Source organism: Melopsittacus undulatus (genome assembly GCF_012275295.1).
Source record: "Melopsittacus undulatus isolate bMelUnd1 chromosome W unlocalized genomic scaffold, bMelUnd1.mat.Z SUPER_W_unloc_5, whole genome shotgun sequence".
In the NCBI taxonomy this organism is placed as follows: domain Eukaryota; kingdom Metazoa; phylum Chordata; class Aves; order Psittaciformes; family Psittaculidae; genus Melopsittacus; species Melopsittacus undulatus.
This window is the reverse complement of record NW_022993947.1, coordinates 909157-936981: the sequence shown is the minus strand read 5'-3', so window position 1 is coordinate 936981 and position 27825 is coordinate 909157. Positions and strand designations below refer to the sequence as shown.

At 48.3% G+C, this 27825-nt stretch overlaps 1 protein-coding gene across 1 annotated transcript in view; it reads left to right on the top strand.

Annotated features, from left to right (window-relative positions):
* The window catches only part of LOC117438288 (junctophilin-3-like), a 59930-nt gene that overhangs the window by 19886 nt on the left and 12219 nt on the right, over positions 1-27825 (top strand). Inside the window, exons 3-4 of the mRNA XM_034073820.1 lie at positions 19315-19439; positions 24533-25452. Of these exons, the coding sequence (XP_033929711.1) occupies positions 19315-19439; positions 24533-25452 (1045 nt within the window). The remainder of the gene's footprint in view (positions 1-19314; positions 19440-24532; positions 25453-27825) is intronic.

Here is a 27825-nt window from a genome sequence, read left to right as displayed (position 1 = left end):
GAAACAGACTACAGAGCTCTAGTCTGCTGTGGGATGCCAGCTCTAAGAACCTAATATCCTCCATCCCCAGGTGGTAATGGTCTTGGAAAACCACGAGAGTAGTAATTGGAAGAGATATGAACAGGCTCAGCCCCAAGGTCTTGGAGGGGTGTCTTGGGTATGCAATTCAGCTGCACTCAGGAGAGGTCCAAGGACTTCAGTATGCCAGTCTGAAACCTGTGTTCCTTCAGCTCAAGCTCTTCCCTTTTGTGAGGGCTTTTGCAGAGACAGTCTCTCAGCACGCAGAACCAAAAGATATCAAGCTTTTACAAACCTAGAACTAGCTAGAAAGGCTTCCATATAATAAGTCTGATTAATTTTAAAGCTTCTAAATGAATAAACACTCCCCTGCAGTGCCCACCCCAAGTTGCATTGTCCAAATGGAAAGAAATGTACAACGTAGGCAGTAGGTGCATTAGTGGAGGAATACTGATGCTCTTTTTGGAGGCTCTTGGGCTCAAGGGTACAGTATCCTCTGTCTAATACCAACGTGAGCTCTGGCTTACCAACACCTGGGGATTTTATAACAGCACTGATATGTGTCTGTGTATGTGCATGTGTGTATATATATTCTTTCCTGCCTAATAATATGGCTGAGTTCACTATGTAGCCTTTCCCTTGGTGGGGGAAAATATGTGCACACCCACGTATTTCATTGAATTTGTAAGATTTCAGTATTTTTGAAAACCCTACCACTCTGTCAGATTTGGTTGGAATTGGCCCACACATTCAAAAGTTATTAGTGTAGGAGTGATGACATATAGATAAACAGCACAATCACATAAGTAAACCCCATTTCCTGAGGAAAGTAGGCTAAAAACATAGTCTACTGGAGACAAGTAAATTAGATTCTTAACGTTGTTTTAGTCTGAACAGCATATAACGTTATCTGTGACACAGGAAATTTAGATCATTTAAGGAATAATTTTTATGTTCAGTAGATGATTCTTTCAAATTTTCTTTGATGCATTTAAAATGAAAGACTTTCTTTCCTCTTATATCTCCCATTTGCTGAAATAGTTTGTATAACAGTTTGTATAAGTTAATGGGTGAGAAGAGTTGTGAATCAGGTCTGAAAAACTACCACTGAGATCAACTGTGGGTTTTCAGAGGGAGCCAAGGGGGAAGCCCTTTTTCAGCCTGTCCAAAAATGAATGTGCAGGGTGTCCTCTCTGTGCTATGGGGTGCTCCATTCCCCTCTCCTATCAACCAAGAGCCATCACTCTTCTTCTTCTACCCTGGAAGGATAAAGGATACACTAGAGATGCTGGCTCCCATCTCAGTGCTAACATTGATACCTAAGGCAAGTTGTCCATAGGCACTGGTGTGTCATGGTCAACTAAAATATAATATCCAGGCAAGAGAGGTGGGCCAGGAAGCTCATCCTCACCCTTTGGCTTTCAGCACATCCACCAGCTGTAGAGGATAGATGCATGTGGAGCATATGGGAGAGATCAGGACTGATTCCAGCTCTCAGCAGCGGATGATGGTAGTTTTAATGCAAGGCAAATAAACCCTAATTTTCTCCAGGGTTTTTTCTGCTACCACAGTTCAAGGTTTTGTAATTAGTGGCTGGACTACTTATGAGAGGCAGGGCCATCACTAGTGCTAGGGTTGTGAGTCTCAGACAGGTGGCATTTGGCAAGCACTCAGCACAAGCTTTGTGGGACCCTGTTGTTCATCACCTTAAATAACAGCACCTCGGAGCAGCTGATGACCTAGCACCCTGGAGGGGATGCTGCTCTCAGGTTAGTCCTAAGTAACACACTTCCAGACATAATTATACCTGAGCCATTCACCAATGATGAGAAAATATAATTAAGCTCAATAGTCTCGGGAGGAGTACAGTGTCATTCAACTTCAGAAAGGGAAACTGGACTAAAAAAGGAAAAGGAAGTGAATAAAGACAACCTGGTAGTGAGGACAGGTAAAGGAAAATGTTTGGACTCAGCATGGATGCTCTTTCAGGATGCTGCAGTGAGGACAAAGTATTTGTTTGCGCTTGAAGTACGATGGAGAGCAGGGAGGCAAGAAAAGCCCCAGACAGCTGAACAGAAAAGTGTGGAAGGTTGTTTAAGCCAAACAGATATTTTCTTCAGAAAAATTTAAATGCAGCCCAGGCAAAACCCACAAAACGAATAGATTCTGCAGTTCTGATCCCAAACATTTTAATTTGCGGTAATGTCACTACTGGCAGTACACCGAGCCATGATAATACTCTCTCAGGCCTGTGCATGCAGCTTTGCAATTGTACTTAGCTGCATTTGATTTAAGGTTTCTGCTGTCTTTTCTGATGCCTGGGGGAAGTGGCTGCAGGGCTCCCACATTAGTCTCACATCTCACCCTAATCCCTGCCTCATGCTGCCAGTGGGGTTTTTGCTGCAGATGGAGGTGGGGAGGAGGAGGAGGGATATGGGTTACGGGGAATGCTGTGGCTCCAAAAGGTTTTTGTGTGCTCTTCCTCAGGTTGGGATGGTAGGGATGAACCAGCAGTGGACTGAAGCTAAAGTAAGTCACAGCAGAAATGGCTGCGGGGATGGGGCTGAGCAAATGCTTCAGGGATCAAACCAGTTGTGTCAGGGCCTCCCTCTGCCTTGTCCAGCCCTTCTTTAGGTACCTCTGGGGCCAGTTCCTCTACTTATGATCCCTTAGAGAAATGGCTCTTTCTTGTCTGAGGCCATGCAAGCCAGCTAGAGCTTAAGGCTTTTCATTAGTTGGGGACCAGTGGGGTCACTGACTGCATCACCTGGTACCCTCTGGGTCTCATGCAGGGAGAGCATGCACCCTCCATCTTTTCCCAGTCTCTTCATCCTTTCCTTGAGGTGTGCAATGAGAAAGGGAGGAAAACACAGGATGGATGGAGGTAACTCAAGGGCTGAGATCAACTGGGACAGGAGGTAATTCTCTTTATGGCAGCATTTTCTTTTTCCTTCCTACCCTCTCTCCCCCCAGCCAGCTCCTGTGCAAAGACCAGGGCTGACAGCCTCCGTCGGGCTTTACCATTGACACAGAGCTGAGCTGCATCACAGCACACTGGCTTTCCTTCCTGCCAGCTCCTTCCCTTTGTCCCCTCCCTGCCCCCTCCCACCTGTGCACAAGCTCTTGTGTGTGACAGGAGTCAGGCAATACTGTGGCAGCAGAGATTAGGATCATCTGTTATTCCTCTCATCCCTGTGCTGCTGTCAGCTGGGATGACACAAGCACATCTGACTCACTGGCAAGCACAATTTCCACCTCTACTTCAGGACACCCGAGGAATAGCAGATCCCCAGATGGCATCCCAGAGCATTGCATCCTTACTCATTACCAGCTCTTGAGGGATCTGCTGTCTGCACTGTGACTAAGTCCTCCTGCAATGCCAATTTAATAACTTCCTGCTCAAACAGGATTTGCAGCATTAAGCTTTTTTGTGGATGTGTCAAAAGTCAGGACTAGGTGGCATGCTTGTGCAGGGCCAGCTCTGTGAGTCCCTGACTGCTAGCTACCTCTGCCTGCACTGCAGTGCAGGGCTGGAGGGGCACATCCATGCACGTGACATGAACAGGCTGGAAAATTAAGTGCCTTTCATAAGAATGATGCTTTACAAAATAATCCATCTGGAAAAACCTCAGCAGGGTCCTTTTTAGCTTATAAGAGAGCAGCTCAGTGTGGATTTTGCTTGCCCCTATCTTTTCATTGCTCTCCCATCCTTCAACAATGACTCCCAACTTGGTGGCTCCCACTGCCTTCCCTCTCTTCTGAGCCAAATATGAACTAAAACACCCTGGCTCCGCAGCCCAGGTGTGTGACATGCGTTTGTATAATTATTTCCAATATTGCTAGGTCCTGATGAAATAACATGATCGGGGCAGAGATTCACAGCCCATTGGATTCGCCATGGTCCCAGTCGGATCTGCTCCCTGTGCTCATTGGGGAAGATCTCCGAAATCATGCAGTCCTGGCAGACACGGCTTGTGTTACATCAGGTCCACAGCAGAGTGCAGCTGGAGTGGATGGTTTTGCCATAGAATGAAGCTGGAGAAGGGTCTTGGGATGTGTGGCAAAGCCGGGATAGGAGAGCTGTGCCGGTGCTGGAGCATGGTCGCTTTTTCAGCAAGACCAGATGGAAACAGGCAGGGATGGCACCATCCAGCAGTGAAGCAGGACGAATGTGAGGGTGATTCACTCCTTGCAGCCACAGCTTTCATGGGAAGGGGCTGCCCTGGAGAGCTGCGCAGGAGGTGGGGGCCAGCATGGGGGGCCAAAGGGGAGGCTGCCACCTCCTCCTCCTCCTCCTCCTCCTCCTCTTAGTATCTCACAGCAGCCCGTCGCAGCTCAGATCATCTGCTTGGTTTCTGATCCAAGCCTTTTACTGGCTTAGCACATGGGCTGAGTGGCTGGCACTGCTCTTCTGCTGCAGAATCAGCCCTTCTCGGTGCAGGATGATGATAGCCCCCTGAGCAGTGTTAGATGCCCCCACTAATACAACAATCTCCTGCCCACCCTGACTGACTGCACAATACAGGGAAGAGGGAATGAGCTGAAGAAGAGGATGGTGAAGCCTCTTCATGCTGACACCTGCTAGCTTTTGGGTGGAGCAGCCCTTCATCAGATGGGGAAAAAAATAAAGGAAAATCTAACAGCAGCAACAAAAATCCAGCCCCTGATTTTCCTTTCTGCTGTTTTTCCTATTCAATGAGCAGAAACTGCAGCATTGCTTTCCTCAGTGATCTTCATGAGGGAAGGGAGAGATCCTCCCCCAGCCTGCACAGCTGCCTGGCTCGCAGCCTCATTGCTCTCCTCACCCTCTGTGGGGTGCAGGGAGACTGGTGGGGGTACATCCAAACCTGGCAGGCCCAAGGATTAGGTGCTGACTGTAGCATCCCAGACCCCTAAACCTCCTGGCTGTGTCAGTGGGAGCAGCTGTGACATGTCCCTGCTTACTCCCATGCTGCATCCCAGCAGTGCTGCACCTCAAAGTTTTGATAGCAGAGGAGAGCTGAGGGGAAAGTCCCTATGCTAAAGCTATGCTGCCTTCCCATCTCATGAGGGAGACCTGGATGCTTTTTCCCTTGCCCAGCTATCCCTTTTTGGGTTTCCTGGCATGTGTTCCTGCTGGCTGCAGTGCTCCCCCCCAGTCCTCCCACCTGCTTCCCTGAAGCAACATCCCCAACACCTCCATGCTCCTTTCCCCCCCCCCCCCCAAGCCCCTTCCTCCCTGGAAAGAGGAGAAAGCAATATCAGGAGCACAACTGAGATGAAAATGCAGAGTGAAGGAAAAATACTGAGTATTTTCCTTGCTGATGTTCATGAGTGTTGCTTCCCAGTACAGCCAGAGATTGGGATGCTGGAAGGACTGGCACTGCCATTGGGGGGGGGGGGGCTCACAGTCCCTGGGTGCTCTTGCAGTCAGTTTGAAAAGCCTCAAGCAATGAGGTTTCTGTTGCTTCCTCTATGCAGGAAAATAACTATCTGTCCTGGCTTCCTAATCCAAGAAATTAAAGGATTTGACCATAGACCCTGCTAAGCAAATTTCCCCCTGAAAATCCCAGGGAGATTTAACCCACAGAGCCAACTGATTACCTCTTTAAAGTTGTGACTAAGAAAGTTCCTAATTCTTCAGGGTGCTCAGCACCCTGAAATCCCACCTCAGCATCAATGTGGCTGTGCCTAGTGCTCAGCCCACCATCTGTTGAGACATTCTTTTCAATTTTAGCACACCTCTGCCACCCCTTTTCAATTGTGGGCAGCAGCCCTTCACTGCCTGCTTGCTGCCTATGGGAAAAGCAGAGCCTCGCTGCAATGGTGGCCCAAATACACTCCACCCCATCCCTGTGTGTCACCCTCCAGGGACATGTAATGTTATTTGTGGACTGTTGGTTTTCCTGATTCAACATCAGGAGCAGCCCACATGGGAGACGGGCTGGGTTTACCCCAATGGGAGATGGGTGAGCTCTGTGCCAGCAGCACCAGCTCCTGTTCATGGACCTTGATAGCAGCAGGGAGCATGCGACCAGGTCCTATAGCTTTGCTAAAGTCATTCTGCTGAATTAAAGCACATCTAGTATCCATCCCCAAAGCAAAACCTTCTGGAGATGGTGAACCCAAGCAAGGCTGGGTCAGTGAATACCCTACCATGAAGCATCCTTGTGAGTCTTGATGTCTTGATGATTCCACCCTGAACCCTGAGCAGCAGTTCCTCAGGGTTGGACTGCCTTATGGAGTTTGTGGGTTCAAAGCTGGTCACCATGGTAATGAAGGCTGTCCCACAGCCATCCCACTGTCAGGCAGCCATGGCTGGTCACCATCCAACAGAGCAACATCCCTGGGGATCTTCAAACAGCCATGATAGGTGGCAACTCTTCCTAACCCTTTGGTCCTGAGGATAAACCCTCCAGGATAGCAGTGGCAGAAAGAAGAGCCAGGGATGAAGCACTTTTTTCCAAGGGGAGAGGTGAGGGGCAGGACTAGTGCAGGGTCTGGTAGCCCTCCAGCTCACCTCTGCTCTCTCTGGAGAAACAGGCAGCAGTCTTCTCTTTATCTGGATATGTCTCTGCTCTGACTCATAACCATAGCATGGAGGTGAAACATAAATAATTAAAAGCCCAGATTCTCTCCTGGCAGAGCTGGGCTCTGGGTCCCTTCCCCTGTTGTGCTGCTGGCTGCTTAAGTGGAAATTTTCACATGCTTTGCCTTGGAGGCAGCACAGACCTGCAAACACAGGCCTGTCTGCTGGCCTCAGGGCACGCTGGTGTTTGGGGATCAGCAGGGGCACCTACTGCCCCAGCAGGTCCCCAGCAACAGCATCCCATCTAGGGGATCCCACAGGGTGCTTGGGATGCACTGAGATGAGCAGCACTCACCAGCTGAGGATCGAAGTGGGTGCAGGTAGGCAGTGGGGCTGAGTGGGCAAACCCTACTGCAGACTCAGCAGCTCATGCATGGCCCCCCACCTTGAGAAGCCTCATGAGAAGCAGGACATTTGGGGGTGCTGTCTGGCTTTTGCACTCCTGGGTGTTCAAAAATCCCCAGGTGACAGGGAGGAGAAACCCATGCAGGCAGCAGGGATGAGGAAAGAGGCTCCTTCTGGGTGGGCTCTGAAGTTTGAGGCAGGCAGGGGCTGCTCGTTGCTGTGACAACGAGATGGTATATGTTTCTTTCCCCTCCCACATCCATCACGGCTGTGGCCAACACTTGCACTGCGGAGGGGTCTGCCCATCCCTGCCTGGCTGCCCAGGGCTCCCCCAACCCCTCTCCCTCCTGCCTGCACCCACCATGGAGGGTGCAGGGGACCAGGCAATATGTGCCATGGGGCCAGGTCAGCCCCAGACAGCACTCAACATGACAAGAAATTTAACCAAACATTCTTGTCACCTCCACCCTTTCAGCCCATGGGGACCAGAGCTCCAGAGAGCGGTGACAGCAGCTTGTCATGGAACATATTCCTGCAGTGTTTTAGCATCTGATGTTGCTTTTATTAGGGCTGATTTGGTGGCTACTGTTTGCAGCTGAGATTTCTGTGTAGATCTACATCCAACGGAACTCTGCTTAGGGCTCGGCTGCAATGGTGGGGGGTGGTACACTGGGTTTGGGGAACAGCCAAGCAAGGTCCTTGTCCCCACTCAGCACCTTCCAGGATGGTATAAAGTAATGGGGTCATGGGGGTGCAGTCTGTGGCATGCTTTCTGTGGGGAGCATTTTTTCTCTAGGTTGGCATTTTCTCATCATTCCTGGGAGTTGTTGGTGGGCAGATGTCGGAACTGGATGTGGTAGCTGGGGATGGAGATGATGCTGCTGTATCCCACACATGGCTGTCTCCAACCAGCCACTTTGGGGCCAGTTGACCCTTACAGCAGAGAAGACCTTTCCATTATCACTAGGTCTATCCTGATGAGGCTAAATGTGGCAAGAGGTGCATGGAGTGGTGCCCACTACAGCTATCTCGCTGTAGGCAGGGAATCAGCCTCCTCCCAGCTGTGTGCAGCAAGATGTGGATGTATTTGTTTTCCAAGCATCTTAGGGCCCAAGTGGTTGAAATCATAGAATCATAAAATCATAGGATAGTTAGGGTTGGAAAGGACCTCAAGATCATCAAGTTCCAACGCCCCTGCCATAGGCAGGGACACCTTGCACTAAACCATGTCACCCAAGGCTCTGTCCAACCCGGCCTTGAACACCACCAGGGATGAAGCATTCACAACTTCCCTGGGCAACCCATTCCAGTGCCTCATCACCCTCACAGTAAAGAATTTCTTCCTTATATCCAGTCTAAACCTCTGCTGTTTAAGTTTCAACCCGTTACCCCTTGTCCTGTCACTACAGTCCCTAATGAATAGTCCCTCCCCAGCATCCCTGTAGGCCCCCTTCAGATACTGGAAGGCTGCTATGAGGCCTCCACGCAGCCTTCTCTTCTCCAGGCTGAACAGCCCCAACTTTCTCAGCCTGTCTTCATACAGGAGGCACTCCAGTCCCCTGATCATCCTCCTGGCCCTCTTCTGGACTTGTTCTAACAGTTCCATGTCCTTTTTATGTTGAGGACACCAGAACTGCACACAATAGTCCAAGTGAGTTGTCACGCAAGCAGAGTAGAGGGGCAGGATCACCTCCTTCAACCTGCTGGTCACACTTCTTTTGATGCAGCCCAGGATACAGATGGTTTCTAGGCTGCTAGCGCACACTGAAGCTGGCTCATGTTAAGTTTCTCATCAACCAACACCCCCAAGTCCTTCTCCACAGGGCTGCTCTGAATCTCTTCTCTGCCCAACCTGTGGCTGTACCTGGGATTTCCCCTACTCAGGTGTGCCTGGGATTGCCCCCAGCCTGACCCAGGAATATAAGTTTCCATCACTCAGAGATCTAAACTATTTTAACACATCTGTTAGACTGCTGTCACATCACTCAGAAAAGAGTCCTGTTTCCTGCCCCACAGGTCTGGAAGCAGCAAGGTCCTGGAGGGCGAAGCTGGATACCAACCACCTTTTATCTGACAGCTGGAGAGCATCCATTAGTGCTCCTGAGGCCATTTCAGCTCCATGTCTTGGCCCAAGTCCAGTCTGTGTTGGAACTAAAATACTAAGCTCAGTTAAATGAGTTTGTTGCTGAATCTGGATGTGGGTTGTTTTTTTTTTTTTTTTGCAGTTTTCTCCCAACTGGGGTTGGTTTTGCTGTTGGGTGTTGTCTGTTTAAAACGGCACCTGGACAGAGGTATATCATAGGTCATCCCTCTCCATTAGCCCATCACCAGGGGAAAGGAAGATGATGAGCTCAACATTACTCTTCCTCTTTCTGGCCTTTGTGGCTCCAACAGCAGAAAAAACATTGCCTGGAAAGTTCGTTTGCGAAATGTCTGCTTTGCTTGAGGTGACCAAAACTTGGAAACTTCCAGAGTGTTTAAGCCAAAACCCAAACAGGGTGAAAGGTCAGGAAAGGAAAAAAAGACTTTTCCTTGTGGTTCTGTTGTTTTGCTTCAGAATTTGTTTTGACTCCTTTCTTAGGCATCAAAATGAAACTGAAATTAAATTGTCAGATATGTTTTTCTTGCCTGTCATTGCCTCCCTCACCTGTTTTTTTGTTTTAACTCCCCAAATTCTCTTATTCTGAGCACTTTTCCTTTGGCTGTAGACAAAAGTCCCTAATGATTCCCAAAGGGCCAGGCAATGACGATGGCTCCTCGAAGGGATTTGAGGGTTTCCTGGGAGGCAGACCTGAGGCTTGCTTGGCTCCCTTTGCCCATTGGCTCCCTTTGCTCAACCCCAGTTGAGTTTTTCTGTGCTATCATTTTGCCTCTTTGGCATTGAGGTTTCCACCCCACTCTTCATCCCGTGTGTGGCATCATCCAAGTGAGGAAGTTAGTGTGAAAAATGAGGAGGAACGGGCTGTTTTGGGGACCTTTCTGGTGATGGAGGCCAGGGTGAGATGCTGATGGTCCACCAGATCCTCCACCTTTTGACCTGCAGCCTGTGGAGGATCATGGCAGGAGGAGGTACCTGGTGTCCACACCAAGCCAGTCTTTTCCTGGCTTCAGCCTTCACCCATCCCACAAAGATTGCTCCAGATTTGTGGCTGGACTAGGGGTCATCATGTCCCAACCACGTCTATACCCTCCTCTTCTTGATAAATCCAAGAGGATGGGTAATGTTATGCCAAGCCACCTATCCAGACCTACCACCATCAAGCTTCCCACTAAACCCCTGGTGTTTCTCTGGTCTACCAAGCAGGGATGGGCTCATGAGGATTTTTGTCAGTGCTGCCTTCAGAGCCAGCCTTGCCCAGAAATAAGGCAATGCAACTGGAATGCAGGATCCAGCCTGAAGTAATTACAGTCAGCAGTAGCATGTACAGCCAAAGTCAGTTCTACACATGTCCAAGCTGAGTTATGGCTGCTTGGGGAGCTGTAACTCGGCCTGTTGTGCATCTAAAAATCTCCACCTGAATGCAGCATTGATGTAGGACTTTGTTGCTTTGTTTTTGCATTGAATACAGAGGGTATAGATCTGTAGTGTGCAGATGATCCAGCCCTGCCCAGGTTCCTCAGAGATTTTGTGCCTCCACTTTTTTTTTTCTTGGGTTTTTTCTCCTTTTCTTTTTTATTTTTCCAAAGGTTTTCAGTGATTTCTTCCAACCTGTTTTGCCTCCTGCCTGGAAGTGGCAGTCTCATTTGTAATGCGCTATTGTTTGCACAGGGTTAGAAGAGCATTTGTGGCATGGCTGTGCCTTTGGGATGTGTGCGGGGAGGGCTGTCTGCTTGCACTCTGCAAGAGCAGGAGATGAAGATGGGAACATCAATATTTCCCATTTCCATTATGTACATTTTCTATTATATACATGACAGTTATCCAGTAAAATCATGGAAACCTGATCCATCCAAAGCATGACAGCTGGAGAGCAGGTAGTGTGTTCCCTGCTCATTTCTTTCCCTTCCTTGAAACTATCTCTTCCCAAACCCTGCTCCAAGTGGGTTCCTGCAGGTTTTCCATTACCACCCATCACTTTTCAGAAGATAGCAATGCTCCCAATTTATAAGAAAGGGGGAAGCTCCATCCCCAGAGCTGGAGTTTGTTCTTGCTGCCTCTATATCCAATTTGGGAGAGGGAACTGTGTCCCAAGGGCAGCTCCCTGCCCCACTGCTGCCCATCTTTGCTGTGTTTGAGCCAGTAAAGTGCCAGGTCTGGAGTGAGGCCAAACCCATCTCCTTTGGTCGATCAGGCTGGGACAGCCTTCCTTCCTAGCTTCATTACAAGTGACAGATGGCAGGAGATGAGAATCCCTCTCCAGATGTTAATTTTCTTGCAAGCTGTAAATAACATCTCAGGGCAGCTTGTGCATCATCTCCAGTGCAAAAGACCCATCAGCTTTGCCCTTGCTGGTGGGCAAAAAATTAAAGGGAAGGAAACCCAGAGGGAGGAAAATGCATGGGTCTGCCTGGCTCTGCTTATTCTGCACATCCTGTGGCCAGAGAGAAATGCTGGTAGCATCCTGGCTAACGGTGGCAGATATACCTTTGGGTACTAGCTCCACCTGGCTCAACCCCTTGAAGTCAATGGAGTTTGATTGTCTTGTGCCAGGGTGGCAGCTTTTGTTCAGCAACAACAAGAATAAAATAAACAAGTCTGAGCAGCCCCATAACCAATTTGGGATGATGGCAATAAGGCAAGCTGGAGAGGATCATGGAATTATGGCCCTTAGGCCACTCTCATCCTTCTTCACCCAGCTCAGGGTCCCAGGGGATGCATGGAGATGGGAGCAGCCAAGACAGTCATGATGCAGCTTGCTTTAGCTGTGCTTTGGGCCATGTTTCTACCAGGATTTTAGGGATATGACATTTGATTGTGGCACATCCTTGTCCTCCATGACACCATGACTTTGCAACATTATGTGTTGTAATTCAGTTCTTCCGCAAAACTAATTTGCCTACTTAAAGGAAAGGCATGGAACAGAAGGACACAGCCTGGAATATTTTTTCCCCCTTATTCTGATTAAAACCACGGTATTTCAGTGTAAAATGGCAAACGATGCCTTGGTGAATTTGCTCTCCATTTGTAAGCTCCAAAAATGTAAAGGTAGAGAAGAATCTTGCACAGCTGCCTGGAGCAACAAGTTAAATGGGAACTGGCTTCATTCCTGTTTCCATGAATTTTGGAGACCTCATGTCTGCTTCTCCTCAGCCAAGCCACGAGCACCTGCTGTCCTCGAGATCTCCCAGCTGGCTTGGGAATGGCTTTCCCCCTGTAATGTTAACATTTCTCAGTGTAAAACCACAGGGAAACTCAGATATTGACCATAGCATTTTCCATCCTTCTCCATATTTTGCTTTCTTGGGCAATAGCAAACAAATGGATTCAGATTCAGGGTTTTTTTGGTTTTGTGTTGTTTTTTTTTTCAGGTTTAAAAGGTTTACCTTAGTTTGGGGGGTTTTTGGTTTTTGGTTTTTTTGTGTTTTTTTGTTTGTTTTTTTTTTTAATTCAGAATTTTTCTGCTGAAATGTGACTTTCAGATCAATATTCCAGAGCCTGCAATAACCATTCCCTCTGTCCTGTGTCATTCCAGCCATCCCAAACTCTTCCCTCTTGCTGTCTCCTTGATGGGAGGTTTCCCACTCTTTGTCCCAGTCCTCATTCCTCCCCACCGGTATGCAGAGCTCAGGCAGGGGTGATCCATCCTCCCATCCCAAAATCTCCATCCAGAGCTAGGAAGTCTGGCAGCAGGGGAGTCAGGCTTTCTCTTTTCTATGCACAGCACCCACTTTCTGTCTGTCTGCAAAGAGCCAGTGCAGACTTTTTTTTTGCTGCATACATCATGTCAGAGGTCACATTAGCTGTTTGGTTTTTTTTTTCTCTTGCTTAAGAATTCTAGCAGTGGGGGGGTGGTGGAGGGAAAAGCAGACAGAGGAAGCAGGCAAGGCAAATATACTTTCAATAAGCAGGAAAATAGGAATTTATGCACAGATAGCTAATTGGTGTGTCTAATATTCCACCCCCTGGGTACCAGCACTGTATTACTGCCTTCACAAATCGCTCTAGGCAAGCCTAGTGCAATAACAACCAAGCCAGAAGAGCTGTGAAAAGAGTCAAGCTGGAATTAAGAGTGGGTTTTATTGGGGCAATAAATACCAGATATTAAAATAACAAACAGGTTGCTAATTGCTGCCATCTCTCCACACCCTGAGGGAAATGTCTAGACAGAGACTAGCCCTGGGTTTCGACAGCCCTGGCTCTTGTAGTCTGCTTATTGTGCCAGTCTTTTGGGGCCACAGAGGTGCTGGATGAAGGATGCTGTACCTGATGAAGGCTGATGAGCTGAAGCCCAAGTCAGGGACAAAGGGAGGCAGGATGGGCCTTGCAGCTCTCCCCAGCTCTACCCTAAATCAGAGATGCTCCCACAGAGGTAGAAGCCAGACATTCCGAAGCAGCTATTAATAACTCAGTTCAAATTTGTCCCATCTGGGAGAGCATGAAGACCAGCCAAGCATCACCTGCTGGTTTATAGGTTTACCATGAAAATATGGACTGCAGCGTTTTCTCCTCTTATACAGTAGGAAGAATTTAAAAAGCTGCACAGAAGGAAGCTTTAATAATAGTTTTAATAATTTTCTTTTTATATCATCTTTCTTACTTCATTTCTAAGCTCTGGACAGTTAGATCACTCTTTCCATCACTCCTGCCCTTCCATCTGAGCTAAACAAATGGGAGAAGACAGTGAACCCATTTGTAGATACCAGGAGCTTGGGTTTTTTTGAGCTCCTTTGCACGGTTGATTTGTAGGTGTAAAGGCAATATAGAAAAGATTAAAACCTAATAGTCCTGCTGAAATCAGCTCAGTACTGAGCAAAGGGTTTAGTACTTGTGATCTCCTGTGTGCTCTTGTTGAGGAGTTGGGGCTACCTGGAGAGCTCAGGGGAGGTTTCCATCAGCTCTTGGCATGGGATCACAGAATCCCAAGGGTTGGAAGGGACCTCGAAAGAGAGGGTGGTATCGTATTCTCTCTCCTTGTTTATTTCTTCTATCATTGTTTTTATTGGTGGTAGCAGTAGTGATTTGTGTTATACCTTAGTTACTGGACTTCTCTTATCTCAACCCGTGGGAGTTGCATTCCTTCGGTTCTTCTCCCCATTCATCCGGGAGTGGGGGGGAGGGGGGGGGGGGGGTTGAGAGGGAGACTGAGGTGGGGTTTTAAACCACGAGAGCTACAGATGTCCAACCAGGTCTTGGACCACCTCCTCCCTCCCTGCCACCACAGCCTCCCCATGCAATGTAGTACAGCCCTCAACTCACTAGTAATGGCTAATGGGTAACCACTAACGCTTGAATATAAGCCCATTAATTCTGTTCATTGAGAATGGATTGTTCCCTTCCACTTTGCAAGCAGCTGCTTTATGTGTTTGAAGATCGTTCTGTCTCCTCTTCCCTAGCCTGAGCACCTCCAGCAGTCAGTTGGTAACACCCAGCATGACCTTGTCTCTCCTGAAATGAAGAGCCCCACAAGCTATGCCCCTGCTTGTGCTCTTCACAGTAGAGTGATAGTATAGTATGTAGATAGTATAGATGTAGATAGTATAGTTGATAGATGGCTGTAATATCTTCTACCACTGATATGCAGAGCTCAAATAACCCACTACCCTTTCTATACTTACCCATTGCTTTCCCTTCCTAGGTGTCCTTCCCAAACTGCATCCTCTTGTCTACAGTTTGCCAAGACCCTTTTGCATTGCATCCCCCCATTGAGAGGCTTGTACCTGCTCCTGGATCACATTCACACACCAAAACCCCTGAGCATCATGCAGATCAGTACAAGAAACCTGAGCAGTGGTCGACTCAGGAACACAACCACTTTGCAATGTCCCCTGCTCTGTGACCATGGTTTCCTCCTCCACCTGGGTCAGGCCTCCGGTACAACATGGTAACAAAGCCATTGCTTCAGCAGTTGGTGCCATCACATAGCAGCAGAGCAAACAAGAGGCTCTGTAGGTTCATGCAGTGCCCAGCTATCAGGATTTAAGCACTGATGTTGCAACAGGGTCATGCCACACTCTTGGGCCAGCATGAAGTTCTGTTGCCATAACTGAACCACAAAGCAGCATCACCAACACCTTTCCTAGTCTTGCAGTTTTCCCACTAGGTGAATGCTCAAAATCCCAGTAATCATGTATTCTTATTGCTGGCCCCAGGGCTGGGTTGCAAAACAAACTCAAACTTGCTGCTCACATCCTCCAGTGAAAAACCTGCTGCTCCCATCAAGACATTCTGCAGAGAAACCCTCCCAGCAGGATAGAGAAGGGAGGAGTGGGGATTCAAGGCACAAACCCAGGATAACTGGGAGGCCAGCTCTGTTGGCAGAGCAACCTTCCTTCCTGCACCACTGCATTACCACAGAATCCCAGAATCCCAAGGGTTGGAAGGGACCTTGAAAGATCATCTAGTCCAACCCCCCTGCAAGAGCAGGGAAACCTAGAGTACATCACACAGGAACTTGTCCAGGTGGGCCTTGAATATCTCCAACATAGGAGACTCCACAACTCCCCTGGGCAACCTATTCCAGTGCTCTGTCTCTCTCACAGTAAAGAAGTTCTTCCTGATGTTCACATGGAACCTCCTATGCTCCTAAGGTCCTTTCCAACCCTAACTATTCTATGATTCTATGATTCTGTGCTGTAGGAGACAGTATCAAATGCCTTACTGAAATCAAGAAAAACCACATCTACTGCTCTATCATCATCCCTCCACCTAGTTACTTCCTCATAGAAGGCTGTAAGGTTGGTCAAGCATGACTTCCCCCTGGTAAAACCATGTTGGCTTTTCTTAATGACCCCCTCATCCTTGATATGTCTAGAGATGGCGTCAAGAATAAGTTGTTCCATCACCTTTCCAGGGATGGAGGTAAGGCTGAGCAGTCTATAATTACCTGGATCCTCCTTCTCGAGGGCTGGAGATTTTCATCCCTTCTGCAGGATCCTGACAATAAAGCAGCACTTTCATGCTTCCTTGTCAAGCCTAAATCCCACCAAGGATGGGATCTCCCTCAGATGAGCTTTGAGTTCACAGGGGCATCAGAGAAACAAGGGGCTTGCTTGCAAAAAAACATGTGAATTTTGGAAAACAGACCTTCTTTTCCAGAAATCTTGCCCAAATGATGCTTTTTCACATTTAAACCACAAGTAATGCAGATTTCACCCTGAGTTCAGGACTTAGCTTCCTTTGGCCCCAAAACATACTTTTGCTCAGTCTGCTACCTTTTTTTAATTTAAGAAGAGCATGTTTTTCATACAGGAATTCGAGAAAAAAAGGAATAAGGATGGCAAGTCCTTCATCTGGTTCAAGATTGTCCATCACTGCACTCAAATAAAGCTGGATAGAGGAGACAGAAAAGAAACAGTTTTTTTTGTGACACCAGGTGCAGTTATAGGTGTCACATTTACAGTGCCCCATCTTTGTTCAGGGATGTTTCTGGTGTTCTGTAAATTCGCTCTAATTTGCAGCCTAATTTTTAAGCAGTTTTTCCCACTTGTTCTGCCAAAATGGTCCATTAACCTAAACACCACTCAAGCCTTGTCTGGTTTTATTTTTGCTTATTTTTTTCCTGAAACCATCAAGTGCCACAGATTTTGCTTAGAGTTCACCCCTTTTTGGCTAAACTGGCCCTGAGCATTGTATTTGCAGCAGAATCCCTTGCACCAGCTCCTTGCTCATGCAAAGCCAGGCCAGAGTAGCTGTTGGCATTCCTAAAAAGCCAAGTTCTTCCTTGCAAATCATGATATTCCAGCTTCTTATAGATTAGCTGGAGTTGATAAAGTTGACATTATGAATCACTCGCAGGTATTATCCTTTCCCTTGTCAGTTCTGGCCAAATCACAAGAGACCTGCAAAGATTTACAGAAATTTGGCTGCACTTTTTCCCTGCCTCCTGCCAGCTCTTCTTGCCAGTTTGACTATTTGCCTGGTAATCCTCTGATAAGTTGGCTTGGCAAAAAAATTCATAAGAAAAATATTCCAAGCCAGACCCAGCGTGGACTCTTTGACCTTACCCAGACCCTTGGGTCTCAAGATCTATAAACCACACCTTACCATCACCCTTGTGGCTCTTCACAGCCCCATCCTTGACAAAACACCCTCCTCCAGATCAGCAGTGGCAGAAAGAACCCAGATGAACACTTTCCAGATGTGCAACTTTTCATCAGCTCAGATAAGATGAGAGTGGCACTATGCTCTTGCAAACAAGACAGTGGGCTCATCACAGGATGGGGGACACCACTGGAGGTAATGGAGTGATGCAAGGGGATCTGTTTAATTCCTCCCACCTCTGAGCATCCCCAGCCTCCTCCTCCAGCTGTGATGAATCCATAGGGAAGGATCCAGCCTTATTTTGTGGTTTCCAGGATGGTGTTTCAGTCCGGCAAAGATTTATGGCAGTTAAACAGTTAACAGGGGAATTAAGATTTAGCACAGGCTATGAGCAGCAGGCATGTATAGAGGAGACAGCTGTTAAAATTAGGATGTGACAATGATGTCATGCAACCACTCACTGGATTACTTGCATTTATTTGGAAATACTTATGTCTTCTATTATGCAACATATAGATCACCATAATTCTTCTTTTCACTCTGATGGTGCGTCTCCTTCAAGCATCTTAGAGAGCATTACAAGCAATTAATCCTGCTGTGCCTCTGCACAGCACTCGGCATTACATCTGCTTTGTGGGTATCGAGTATGTTTTAGATTGGAGATGTCATAATTAATGTGATTGATTTTTAACTCTTTCTGCACCAAAGCCCCAAGCTGCTTCTCTTCCTGGGCTGGTCTTGAAGTCCACAGAGGTGAACTGGTCCAGAATTCTCTGGAGTGAGTTTTTCAGGGATACAAATCCATCCATCCCCCAGGGATGGTGAATTTGACCTATTTTGGTGAAAAAAGGGGAGATGATGAATGCTGGAGAGGGCAATATGGCCTGAGTGAGTGTTGAGCAGAGTGAGTGCATTTAAACCCAATTTTTTGGTTACATCAGTCATCATGGAGGACCTGCAGGACCTGCAACAGCATCACCACAGCCCTTCCACCACCTTTGATAGATCCCTCAGCTACTCTAAAGCAGACAATTTATATAAATAAAGCATTTGTTAGAGCAAAACCAACTTGTCAGCACTTGAAAACAAGTGACAGGTCAACTCCGGGAGCAGGGGCCAGACATCTTGCCCAGGCTCAAAGAGGTGACAGCACACAGGTGTGCGCACACCTAGCTCCATATCCCTGTCTTGTGCTGCATGATGCAATGGTAGGCACATTACTAGACCTAGACCTAATTTCCATTTATAGGAGCTTGTCAGAAATGGCACTCCTCTCCCAGCAGATGTTGAAAAATTAGAGGGAATTCAGAGAGTGGCAGAGAAAAAAAAAAAGATTAAAGGAGATGGAGAGTTTGATTTTGGAGGGAAATGAAATCAACAGAGCTATTTATAATGCTGCCTGCACAAGGGTGGGTAGGAAAGGGTATTTTTTTAAGTGCTTTGACAGCTCAGCTAAGGGGAAGGGGCAAACCAGCCTCCAAAGGATGTTCACAGGAACACTGTAGAGGGTCTGGATAAGAGGGTGTAGGTCTTGAGTGATGAAATACCATCCATCATGAGTGTCAGGGAAATAGTTGGTAATGGGTGAGTACAGGGAACAGTCACTTGTCCAGGTGAAAAACAATGCCTTGATAACAGAATCACAGAATCATTAGGGTTGGAAGCAACCTCCAGAGATCATCCAGCCCAACCCCTCTGCCAAGCTGTTTTAAAGGGTGGTGGAGATGGTACTGATGGCAAGACCCCGCTCCTACCTCTGCTCTTGGTGACAAACCCCGCTTGTATTTACATTCAGCATTTTATGCAGAACATGGTGGAGGGGGTGGAAATCTTTGCTTTTTCATCAAAAACCAAGTGGGTTTGGTTACAAGAAAAAGCCCACCATCTTTAAATTCAGGTCTTCAGGCCCAGAGGCTACAGATGTCTGCCAGGCTGAGGTCCCCACAGAGGGATGCATGATGAAGGGCACCAGCCTGCTTCAAGGTGATGCATCCCCAGGGAAACAAAGCAACCTGCCCCTATTTCCAAACCACCTGGGTGATTTGCAGACTGAGAAATGACTCATGAACATGTTGATGTAACATCACCTGTTCCCCAAGAAGTCCCAGCTACTAGCAGTGGCTCCTCCATCACAGGGCGTAGGAGTAAAGGGGTTTCGTGGGGGGACTTTGTGTTTCTCTATGCCTTGATCTGCAGAGGGAAGCTGCCTAATGTGGTCCTTGTCTCTCTGGTTGTCTTGCAGGACCTCTCACTCCAGGGCCAAGGCAGAGGCAGCTGTGACAGCGGCACAGAAAGCTCAGGAGGAAGCACGGATCGCCAGGATCACTGCCAAAGAGTTTTCGCCTTCCTTCCAGCACAGGGAAAATGGTCAGTGTGTGTTGTCATGCCAGCCAGCCCCATGGATGTGGCTTTTGCCCTGTGCCACTCTCTACCCTGCTTATCCATGCAGAGACCCAAAACCCCCAGAAATGAGCCCTACATGGAGGCTCCATCTGTGCTTGCAGCTCCCGGTCCTCACTTGGACTCTTGGGGTGGGAAACTGCCCCAAAACACCAGTTTTCAAATGTATTAACACAAGATTTTCAATATTCAGCACTTCCACCCTGTGCAGTCCTGTGGTTACAGGGTTCTCCTCTTTTCACACCAATTTTTTTTAATTCATAGTCTGATGATTGCACAGAAAAAAGCCCAGCAAGAGCTCTGAAAGCAAAATTCAAAGACGGATGATCCCAAAGGCAATCACTAATTTTACCCCCATGGCTTTTATGGTTCCTGATTTCCCATTTATTGGTAGCTAATCCATCACTTGAGCATGCAAATCAGTTGCAAAGGTGTTGGGGAAATGTGTTTGAGGTTTGCCTGATGGCTCTTCCTTCCATCCATCATCTTCAATATTTCTTGATGGTTTGTCTTAATTTTTGCTCATTGACAAGAAGCTCAGGCTCAGCAAAGGCTCAGGGAGGAGGAAGCCAAAGCAAAGTCATGGTCAGGCAGGGGTCTGCAGCCAGTAGATACACAGGGTGGATTCACCCCACGAAGGCTGCGCCTATCTGGGAGCGAGAGGGGCTACTGTGAGTGGGAGTGGAAAGCTCCAAGTCCTCCCAGCAATAATTGACATAGTAACTAATCTATGTGAATGGTTTTATTCAGAAGTTTTCCTGCACCGAACCCTCATTAGGAGATGTCTATCATTATTTTCTCCTCCTTCCAGCTCTTTAACTGAAGATTACTCATTCTGGTTCAAGGGCCTGGTGCTAGTGACTCATGTTGGTGCTGTTTCCTGAGGCCAGGGAAAAGGGCCCATTGCATCTTTTGGACCAGCCAGCCCATGCACAAGTCCTCAACTCACTGTGGAGGTTGCGGGGGGTATCTGGGGGCATCCCATGGCTCAGCAGTAATGATCCAGACAAGGTTTGAGGTCTGGCTCCAGCCAGGAACCTGCCTGAGATGGGGTAGTGGGGGTGGAAAACCCTCCTCCAGGACATGGCCATATGCAGATGGGCATTTCAGGGGCTCAAACATCCCCCCGGCAGAGGATGCAGAGCCCCACACAGCTCTGTGCTCTCTGGAAGAAGATGCAGTTCTGTTCAAACACCCCTCGGCATTTCTCCTCCTGCAGAAGTCCAATTTATATATCAAGATCTGAGCTTTTTTTGCAGGGCTGTGCAGTCCCAGGGGCTTATTCAGCCCTGAGGTATTCCTCATCTCCATTTCCTCTTGCCAAGAGACTTTGCTGGTTTTAAATCACCTCTTGAAAAAATATTTTTAGGTAATATATAATTTTACTAGCTTCTAGACCAGGATATGGTGCTTGACTTGTGTTGGGGCTTGTGTTTCTGGTGCTCATGTCTAGGTGGGTTGTGTGTGAGTGAAGAGGGGGGGGAGGAGTTTCCACTTAGAGCACATTAAAAAACAAATACACCATCCAAGATGTGTTGGGAAACCTGGGAGTGCCCATAGACCAAGTCAGGCAGATAATAGCTGTGAGAAGCTGCACCACCCCACAGACCCCGTAACCTCAGGCTGGGAGGAGCTGCAGCAGGGATGGGGTGAGCTGACACCACTCTGCATGTCCTTGCAGGGGCTATACATGCCCACCATGCACAGTGCTGCATGCCTGCCATCCCCTTTACAAGGCAGCACAGGTGCTGGATGTGCCCACCTTACAAGGTTTTGTGAGTTCTGTGTGCCACTCACCTTTACAGCATCACAGGGGATTTGATGCCCACCTCACCATCAGGCCCGCAGGCATCCTGGCCCAAATCATCCTTGCAGCACAGCCCCTATTTAAACAGACACAGACTCCAGACCTGTGGGCACTGGCTCCAGGAACCCCAGACATGCCACAGCAGTGCTGCAAGGCTTTTACTTGCAAAAGCCAAAAATATCCCTGCTCAGTAACCTGCATCACCCTCTCCCCTGTGGTTTTCCATCTCTGCTGCAGGGATCTTCCACATACTCATCATGCTTGCTATGGTTGTGCCTCCCTGGTCCTGGCTCTGCCGGATGACCCTGGTTGCAGTTGCCAGTGGGGTCAGCTGCTGCTGGTGGAGTGACTCCCCCAAGGTGACAACAGCATGTTGGTGGCAGAGGCAGGAGCTCAGCACTGCTCCCCCAGTCCCATATGTGAGTCCTCAGGGGCATGTGCTTGGCTTTGATGATGCTGTGGCCATGCATGGCTGCCTCAGTCCTGCTGGAAATACAGATTTGGTGCTCTGCATCCTCCTTCGTGCTCTCACAACCATTCTTCCAGGAACATCACATGCTCCATGACTAATTTTAGCTCAGAATAATTGTTGCACATCCTTGGGTGTCAAAAGCTGGCAAGATGGCACCATGCATCTGTTGAGTTCCTCTGCAAGGAAATGCCTGCATTCCTGTGGGGTTCTGGGGCTGGAGCAAGCAGCCATGCCCCAGCATTGCTGCCCCTGCTCCTCCCCAAGCTACAGCCAGGGGCTGCAGAACTCAGGGAATTAACCCATGGGGAAGCAGAAGAGAACCTGCTCAGCTCATTGCAGGTCTGTGTGAGGAAGATTTAGGATGTGATGGTGCATAATAACATGGTCCCTGGTGTGGGTCTCCAGGAGGATGCTGAAGCATCATTGGGTTTTCCTGCCTCTGTCATGGGGCTTGGGGGACCTGGGAAGTTTGGGGTTAGTGAGAAAGCACAGGAGCAGTGAGTGCAGTGAGGCTGTGGCTGGTTGTGCTGTTGGAAATCAACTTTGGGGTCATTGGAGCTGGAGGGAAGCTTTCAAGTCCCTGCAACTCCAGCAAGAGCCCAGGAGAAGTGAACTGGGGAAGATCAGTTAAAGCCTGAGACAAACAGGGACACCCTAAGTCTTGGGTGTGCCCATTTTGGTAGCTGGCTTTACACCTTTCTCATATGAAACCATTTATTCCTCCCCTGCCTCAGTTTCCCATCTGTGATATTGGAGGGTGGCTGAAACAGTAATATCTGAAAAACAGCCAAAAAAACAAGTCTGTATTTTTGCCGAGACAGCTATTCTGCATGAAGATGGAGGGGGTGAACTCCACCTTTCTCCTTCACGACAATTTCCCACTAGTACAAGTATTGCTTGGGGGCCCCAGATAGATCTCAGGAGTTTCAGTCTCCCACAAACAGGAACACAGGGAACAAACTAAGACTGAAATATGAGTATTGTCCCAAAACACAAACTTTTGTGTAGAAAATAATAAGACAAAAGGCAGTCATTAAGAGGTAATTTCCCATCAAGAAATTGCTTCAATGGGAAATTTCCAAGCAGCCTTGTTAATATTTACCTCCTGTGTGAGTGCTTCCATGGGGACACCCATCCCCACACTCCCGGCATTCCCTGTATGTATCCAAATCACAGTGTGGTGAGACATGGGGGTGGCTGCAGGCAAAGGCATGTCCCAGCAGCAGCAGCAGCCCAAAAAGATGCAATAGAGAAAATTACTCAGCAGGACTGTAGAGAGTAGAACAGGAGCTTCTGAGCATTTACTTTTAAACCATGGTAAGAAATTGAGTTCTTTCTTTTTGAGACTCATTTCTTGTCTAGCCATAGCAATTGCAATTAAATGCATTTCAGGGGCATTAGGCAGTTAATATATTTATCAATTTATTCACATAATTTAGCATGTCTTTAGATGGAACAACTATGCCTTGAGAGGGTAAAATGAGAATTAACACTATTAGCTTGTACCCCCTTGAAACACTTTGGTATTTCATCAATGATAAGTTGCAGCTTTTGTTAATTGTCCAGAGAAGTGACAGGTGGTCACCTTCAGCGGAAGATACTCTCCAAGTCCCTGTCCCCAGGGAGACATTGTCTGGGGTGTGCTCTGGGCTCAAAGGGGATGAACTGTATTCAGCACAGTGAAATAAGGATGAGGGTGTATATTGTACTCACATAGCCCTGAATGTGCTACCTTGTTCCTGCCAGAACACGTGAGTCATGGTTACCCATGTGCTCTCCATCACATCCAGCAAAGAGGGCTGTGTGGGAAAATGTCCATGTCTGGGGCAGGAAAGCTGTTCAATATATGGTTTGGGGGGAGTGTTCTTAATGGGAGGCTTGCACATCTGCCCAGATGAGACCATCTTCCTGTGAGAACTTTGAGGTGAGATTCTTTACCTCTCAGCCACAAAGCCAATGCATTTCCTGTCCAGGGAGAGGTGTGAAGGTTGTGGGGTGATCCTAGTAGCGCCCAGAACACATGAGCATGAGCCATGGGTTCATCTCAGATTTCCCTTCTCATGCTTGCAGACTGGGAACTGATGGAAAAAGGTGGTCTCCAAAAATCATCTTAACACCGTTAGCAGGGTTAGAGTGACTGCATGCCATGTAGCAGTCTGTGCTGCTACAGCACAGGCTGCTTTCAAGTGGGGCTGCAAGCTGCCCATCCCTGCAACCTGCCAGGGAAAGCAGGGCTGTAGGCAGAGCACAGGTAGGGCACAGAGCTTCCAGCAGCTCTGAATTGTAAGCAGCTTCCCCACCTTGCTGGGGCTATGGTCCTTCACGCATGTCCCCAAGCAAGCAGGGTGCCTACTGGCAGCAGGGATGGTGAGAACTGTTGAGACTAAAGGAACAGGTTTCTAAAGGTGGTTTTGAAAAGTCTTGGTAGCCCTTGGGTTAGCAGTGGTGGAGAATCACAACCACAGTGCAAAATACTTCTGTCTTGACAATGCCGGCAACTGATGCCAAACTATTTCCCATGCTGCAGAGCATCATGCTGCTCTGCAGATGCTGGGGGTGATAAAAGGTTTGGCGCAAAATCAACAATTACTTTTATCTCAGTCTAGTAGCAGAAGCTGTTTATTGTGCTGCTATTGTCCTGATCTTGCCCCATGGTTCCCCTGCCATCCAAAACCCTCAGCCCTATTCTTTGACATGAAAAACTTGGTGGGTACCCACAGAATAGAAATAATCCTGTTGCATTTCTCCCTCTCTCTTTTCACTTAATGACTATACAAAAAGGGCTCGAATGCCAGAGACCGAAGCACCAGAACTCGAGTGATGAAATTGAGGTCCTTTCCACTGGGACACCTCTCCAACAAGAGAGCCCTGAGTTGTACCGCAAAGGGACCACCCCATCCGATCTGACTCCAGGTGACAGCCCACTGCAGAGCTTCCCTGCCAGCCCCTCCTCCACACCGCCCCTGGGTCCTTCCTGCGGGATCAAGAGCTCTCAGTTCTCCAGGCTGGTCTCAATGGATGAAGAGAGGGGTGGGGAGATCCAGATGTTGCTGGAGGGACGTGGCGGGGATTACTTGCGACCCAACAGCTGGAGCGAAGAGAAGGTCAGTGGGACTCATGGCATGAGAAGCGTGACACTGCGCAGCAGTCAGCTGGGGTCAGCCTCCATCCCTGAAGAGTACAGAGGTCAGAGTGGAGGGCACAAACATTGGGCCTCCAACCACAAGCAAAGAGAGAGGTGGACAGATTCCCCAGCCACAGTTTCATGGACTTCCTACCACAGGTCCCACAACCACAGCTCAGGGAGCTCCAAACTGCTTGAGCTAGAGGAGGAGAAGATGAGCAATTACGAGATGGAGATGAAGCCCCTCATGAGGATGGATTCTTATATGCAAGAAATTAATACCCAAAAAAGACACTATAGCAAAGGGGGACCCTGCAGAAGCATGGCTGATGACCACCGTGGAGAAGACCAGGGCTATGGGGTTCAGAGACTGAGGGCTAAGTCCCAGAACAAAGAGAATTTCAGGCCAGATTCCTCTGCCGAGCCCACAGTGCAGAAACTGGAAAACCTGAGATTCGGGGACAAAGCTGAACCTCGGCTACTAAGGTGGGACTTAACTTTCTCCCCTCCACAGAAATCTTTACCTGTTGCACTAGAATCTGAAGAAGACAACGGGGATACGCTCAAATCCAGTACAGTAAGTAGGTGAAATCGTGTGTTGACATCTGGCTGAGAAGCTCAGTGCAGAAGGGAAGTCTCATGGGAAAGGGTACTAGGTGGTAAAGGGGCTCAAGATAGTTGGTCAGCATTCAAGGACCACTTCTTCCAAGCTCAGGATCAGAGTGTCCCAATGAGTAGGAAATCAAGTAAGGGAGCTAGGAGACCAGCGTGGTTAAACAAGGAACTGCTTGGCAAACTCATGGAAAAAGAGAATCTATGGATTATGGAAGGAGGGGCTGGCCACTTGGGAGGAATATAGGACAGTTGTTAGAGGAAGTAGGGAGGCAATTAGGACAGCTAAGGCCTCCTTGGAAATTAAGCTTGCTAGTCGGGTTAAGGACAATAGAAAGGGCTTCTTCAAATACATAGTGAATAAAACTAACACAAGAGGCAATATAGGCCCACTGCTGAATGAGGTGGGTGCCCTGGAGACAGAGGATATAAAGTAGGCAGAGGTGCTGAATGCCTTCTTTGCCTCTGTCTTTATCCCTGCAGACTCTCCCCGGGGGGCTCAGATTCCTATAGCCGCAGAAGGAGTCAGGACAAAGGAGGAGTTTGCTTTGGTAGATGAGGATTGGGTTAGGGATCAGTTAAGCAACTGGACACCTATAAATCGATGGGTCCGGATGGAATACACGCACGGGTGCTGAGGGAGCTGGTGGAGGTCATTGCTAGGCCACTCTCCATCACCTTTGGTAAGTTGTGGGAAACGGGAGAGGTGCCTGAGGATTGGAGGATGGCAAATGTCATGCCAGTCTATAAGAAGGGCAAGAAGGAGGACACAGGTAATTATAGACCAGACAGCCTTACCTCCATCCTTGGAAAGGTGATGGAATAACTTATTCTTGACTCCATCTCTAGACATATCAAGGATGAGGGGGTCATTAAGAAAAGCCAACATGATTTTACCAGGGGGAAGTCATGTTTGACCAACCTTACAGCCTTCTATGAGGAAGTAACTAGGTGGAGGGATGATGGTAGAGCAGTAGATGTAGTTTTACTTGATTTCAGTAACGCATTTGATACTGTCTCCTACAGCACAGAATCATAGAATAGTTAGGGTTGGAGAGGACCTTAAGATTATCTAGTTCCACCCCCCCTGCCATGGGCAGAGACACCTCACACTAAACCATATCACCCAAGGCTTCATCATCCTCATAGATAAGCTAAGGAAGTGTGGGCTTGATGATCAGGTAGTGAGATGGATCAAGAACTGGTTGAAAGGAAGAAGGCAGAGAGTTGTGGTCAATGGGGCAGAATCTAGCGGGAGGTCTGTGACTAGTGGAGTCCCTCAGGGGTCGGTGTTGGGACCACTGTTGTTTAATATTTTCATCAACGACCTGGATGAGGGAACTGAGTGTACCCTCAGCAAGTTCGCTGATGACACTAAATTGGGAGGAGTGGCTGACACACCAGAAGGCTGTGTTGCCATTCAGCGAGACCTGGACAGGCTGGAGAGTTGGGCAGGGAGAAACTTGATGAAATTCAACAAGGGCAAGTGTAGAGTCTTGCATCTGGGGAAGAACAACCCCATGTACCAGTACAGGATGGGGGTTGACCTGCAGGAAAGTAGTGAAGGGGAAAGGGACCTGGGGGTCCTGGTGGATAGGAGGATGACCATGAGCCAGCAATGTGCCCTTGTGGCCAAGAAGGCAAATGGCATCCTAGGGTGCATTAGAAAGGGTGTGGTTAGTAGGTCAAGAGAGGTTCTCCTCCCCCTCTGCTCTGCCTTGGTGAGGCCGCATCTGGAATATTGCATCCAGTTCTGGGCCCCTCAGTTCAAGAAGGACAGGGAATTGCTTGAAAGAGTCCAGCGCAAAGCCACAAAGATGACTGAGTCTCCCTTATGAGGAGAGGCTGAGGGAGCTGGGTCTTTTTAGCTTGGAGAAGAGGAGACTGAGGGGTGACCTCATCAGTGTTTACAAATATGTAAAGGGTGGGTGTCAGGATGATGGAGCTAGGCTTTTTTCAGTGATATCCAGTGATAGGACAAGAGGCAATGGGTGTAAACTGGAGCATAGGAGGTTCCATGTGAACATCAGGAAGAACTTCTTTACTGTGAGAGAGACAGAGCACTGGAATAGGTTGCCCAGGGGAGTTGTGGAGTCTCCTATGTTGTAGATATTCAAGGCCCACCTGGACAAGTTCCTGTGTGATGTACTCTAGGTTTCCCTGCTCTTGCAGGGGGGTTGGACTAGATGATCTTTCAAGGTCCCTTCCAACCCTTGGGATTCTGGGATTCTGTGGTAATGCAGTGGTGCAGGAAGGAAGGTTGCTCTGCCAACAGAGCTGGCCTCCCAGTTATCCTGGGTTTGTGCCTTGAATCCCCACTCCTCCCTTCTCTATCCTG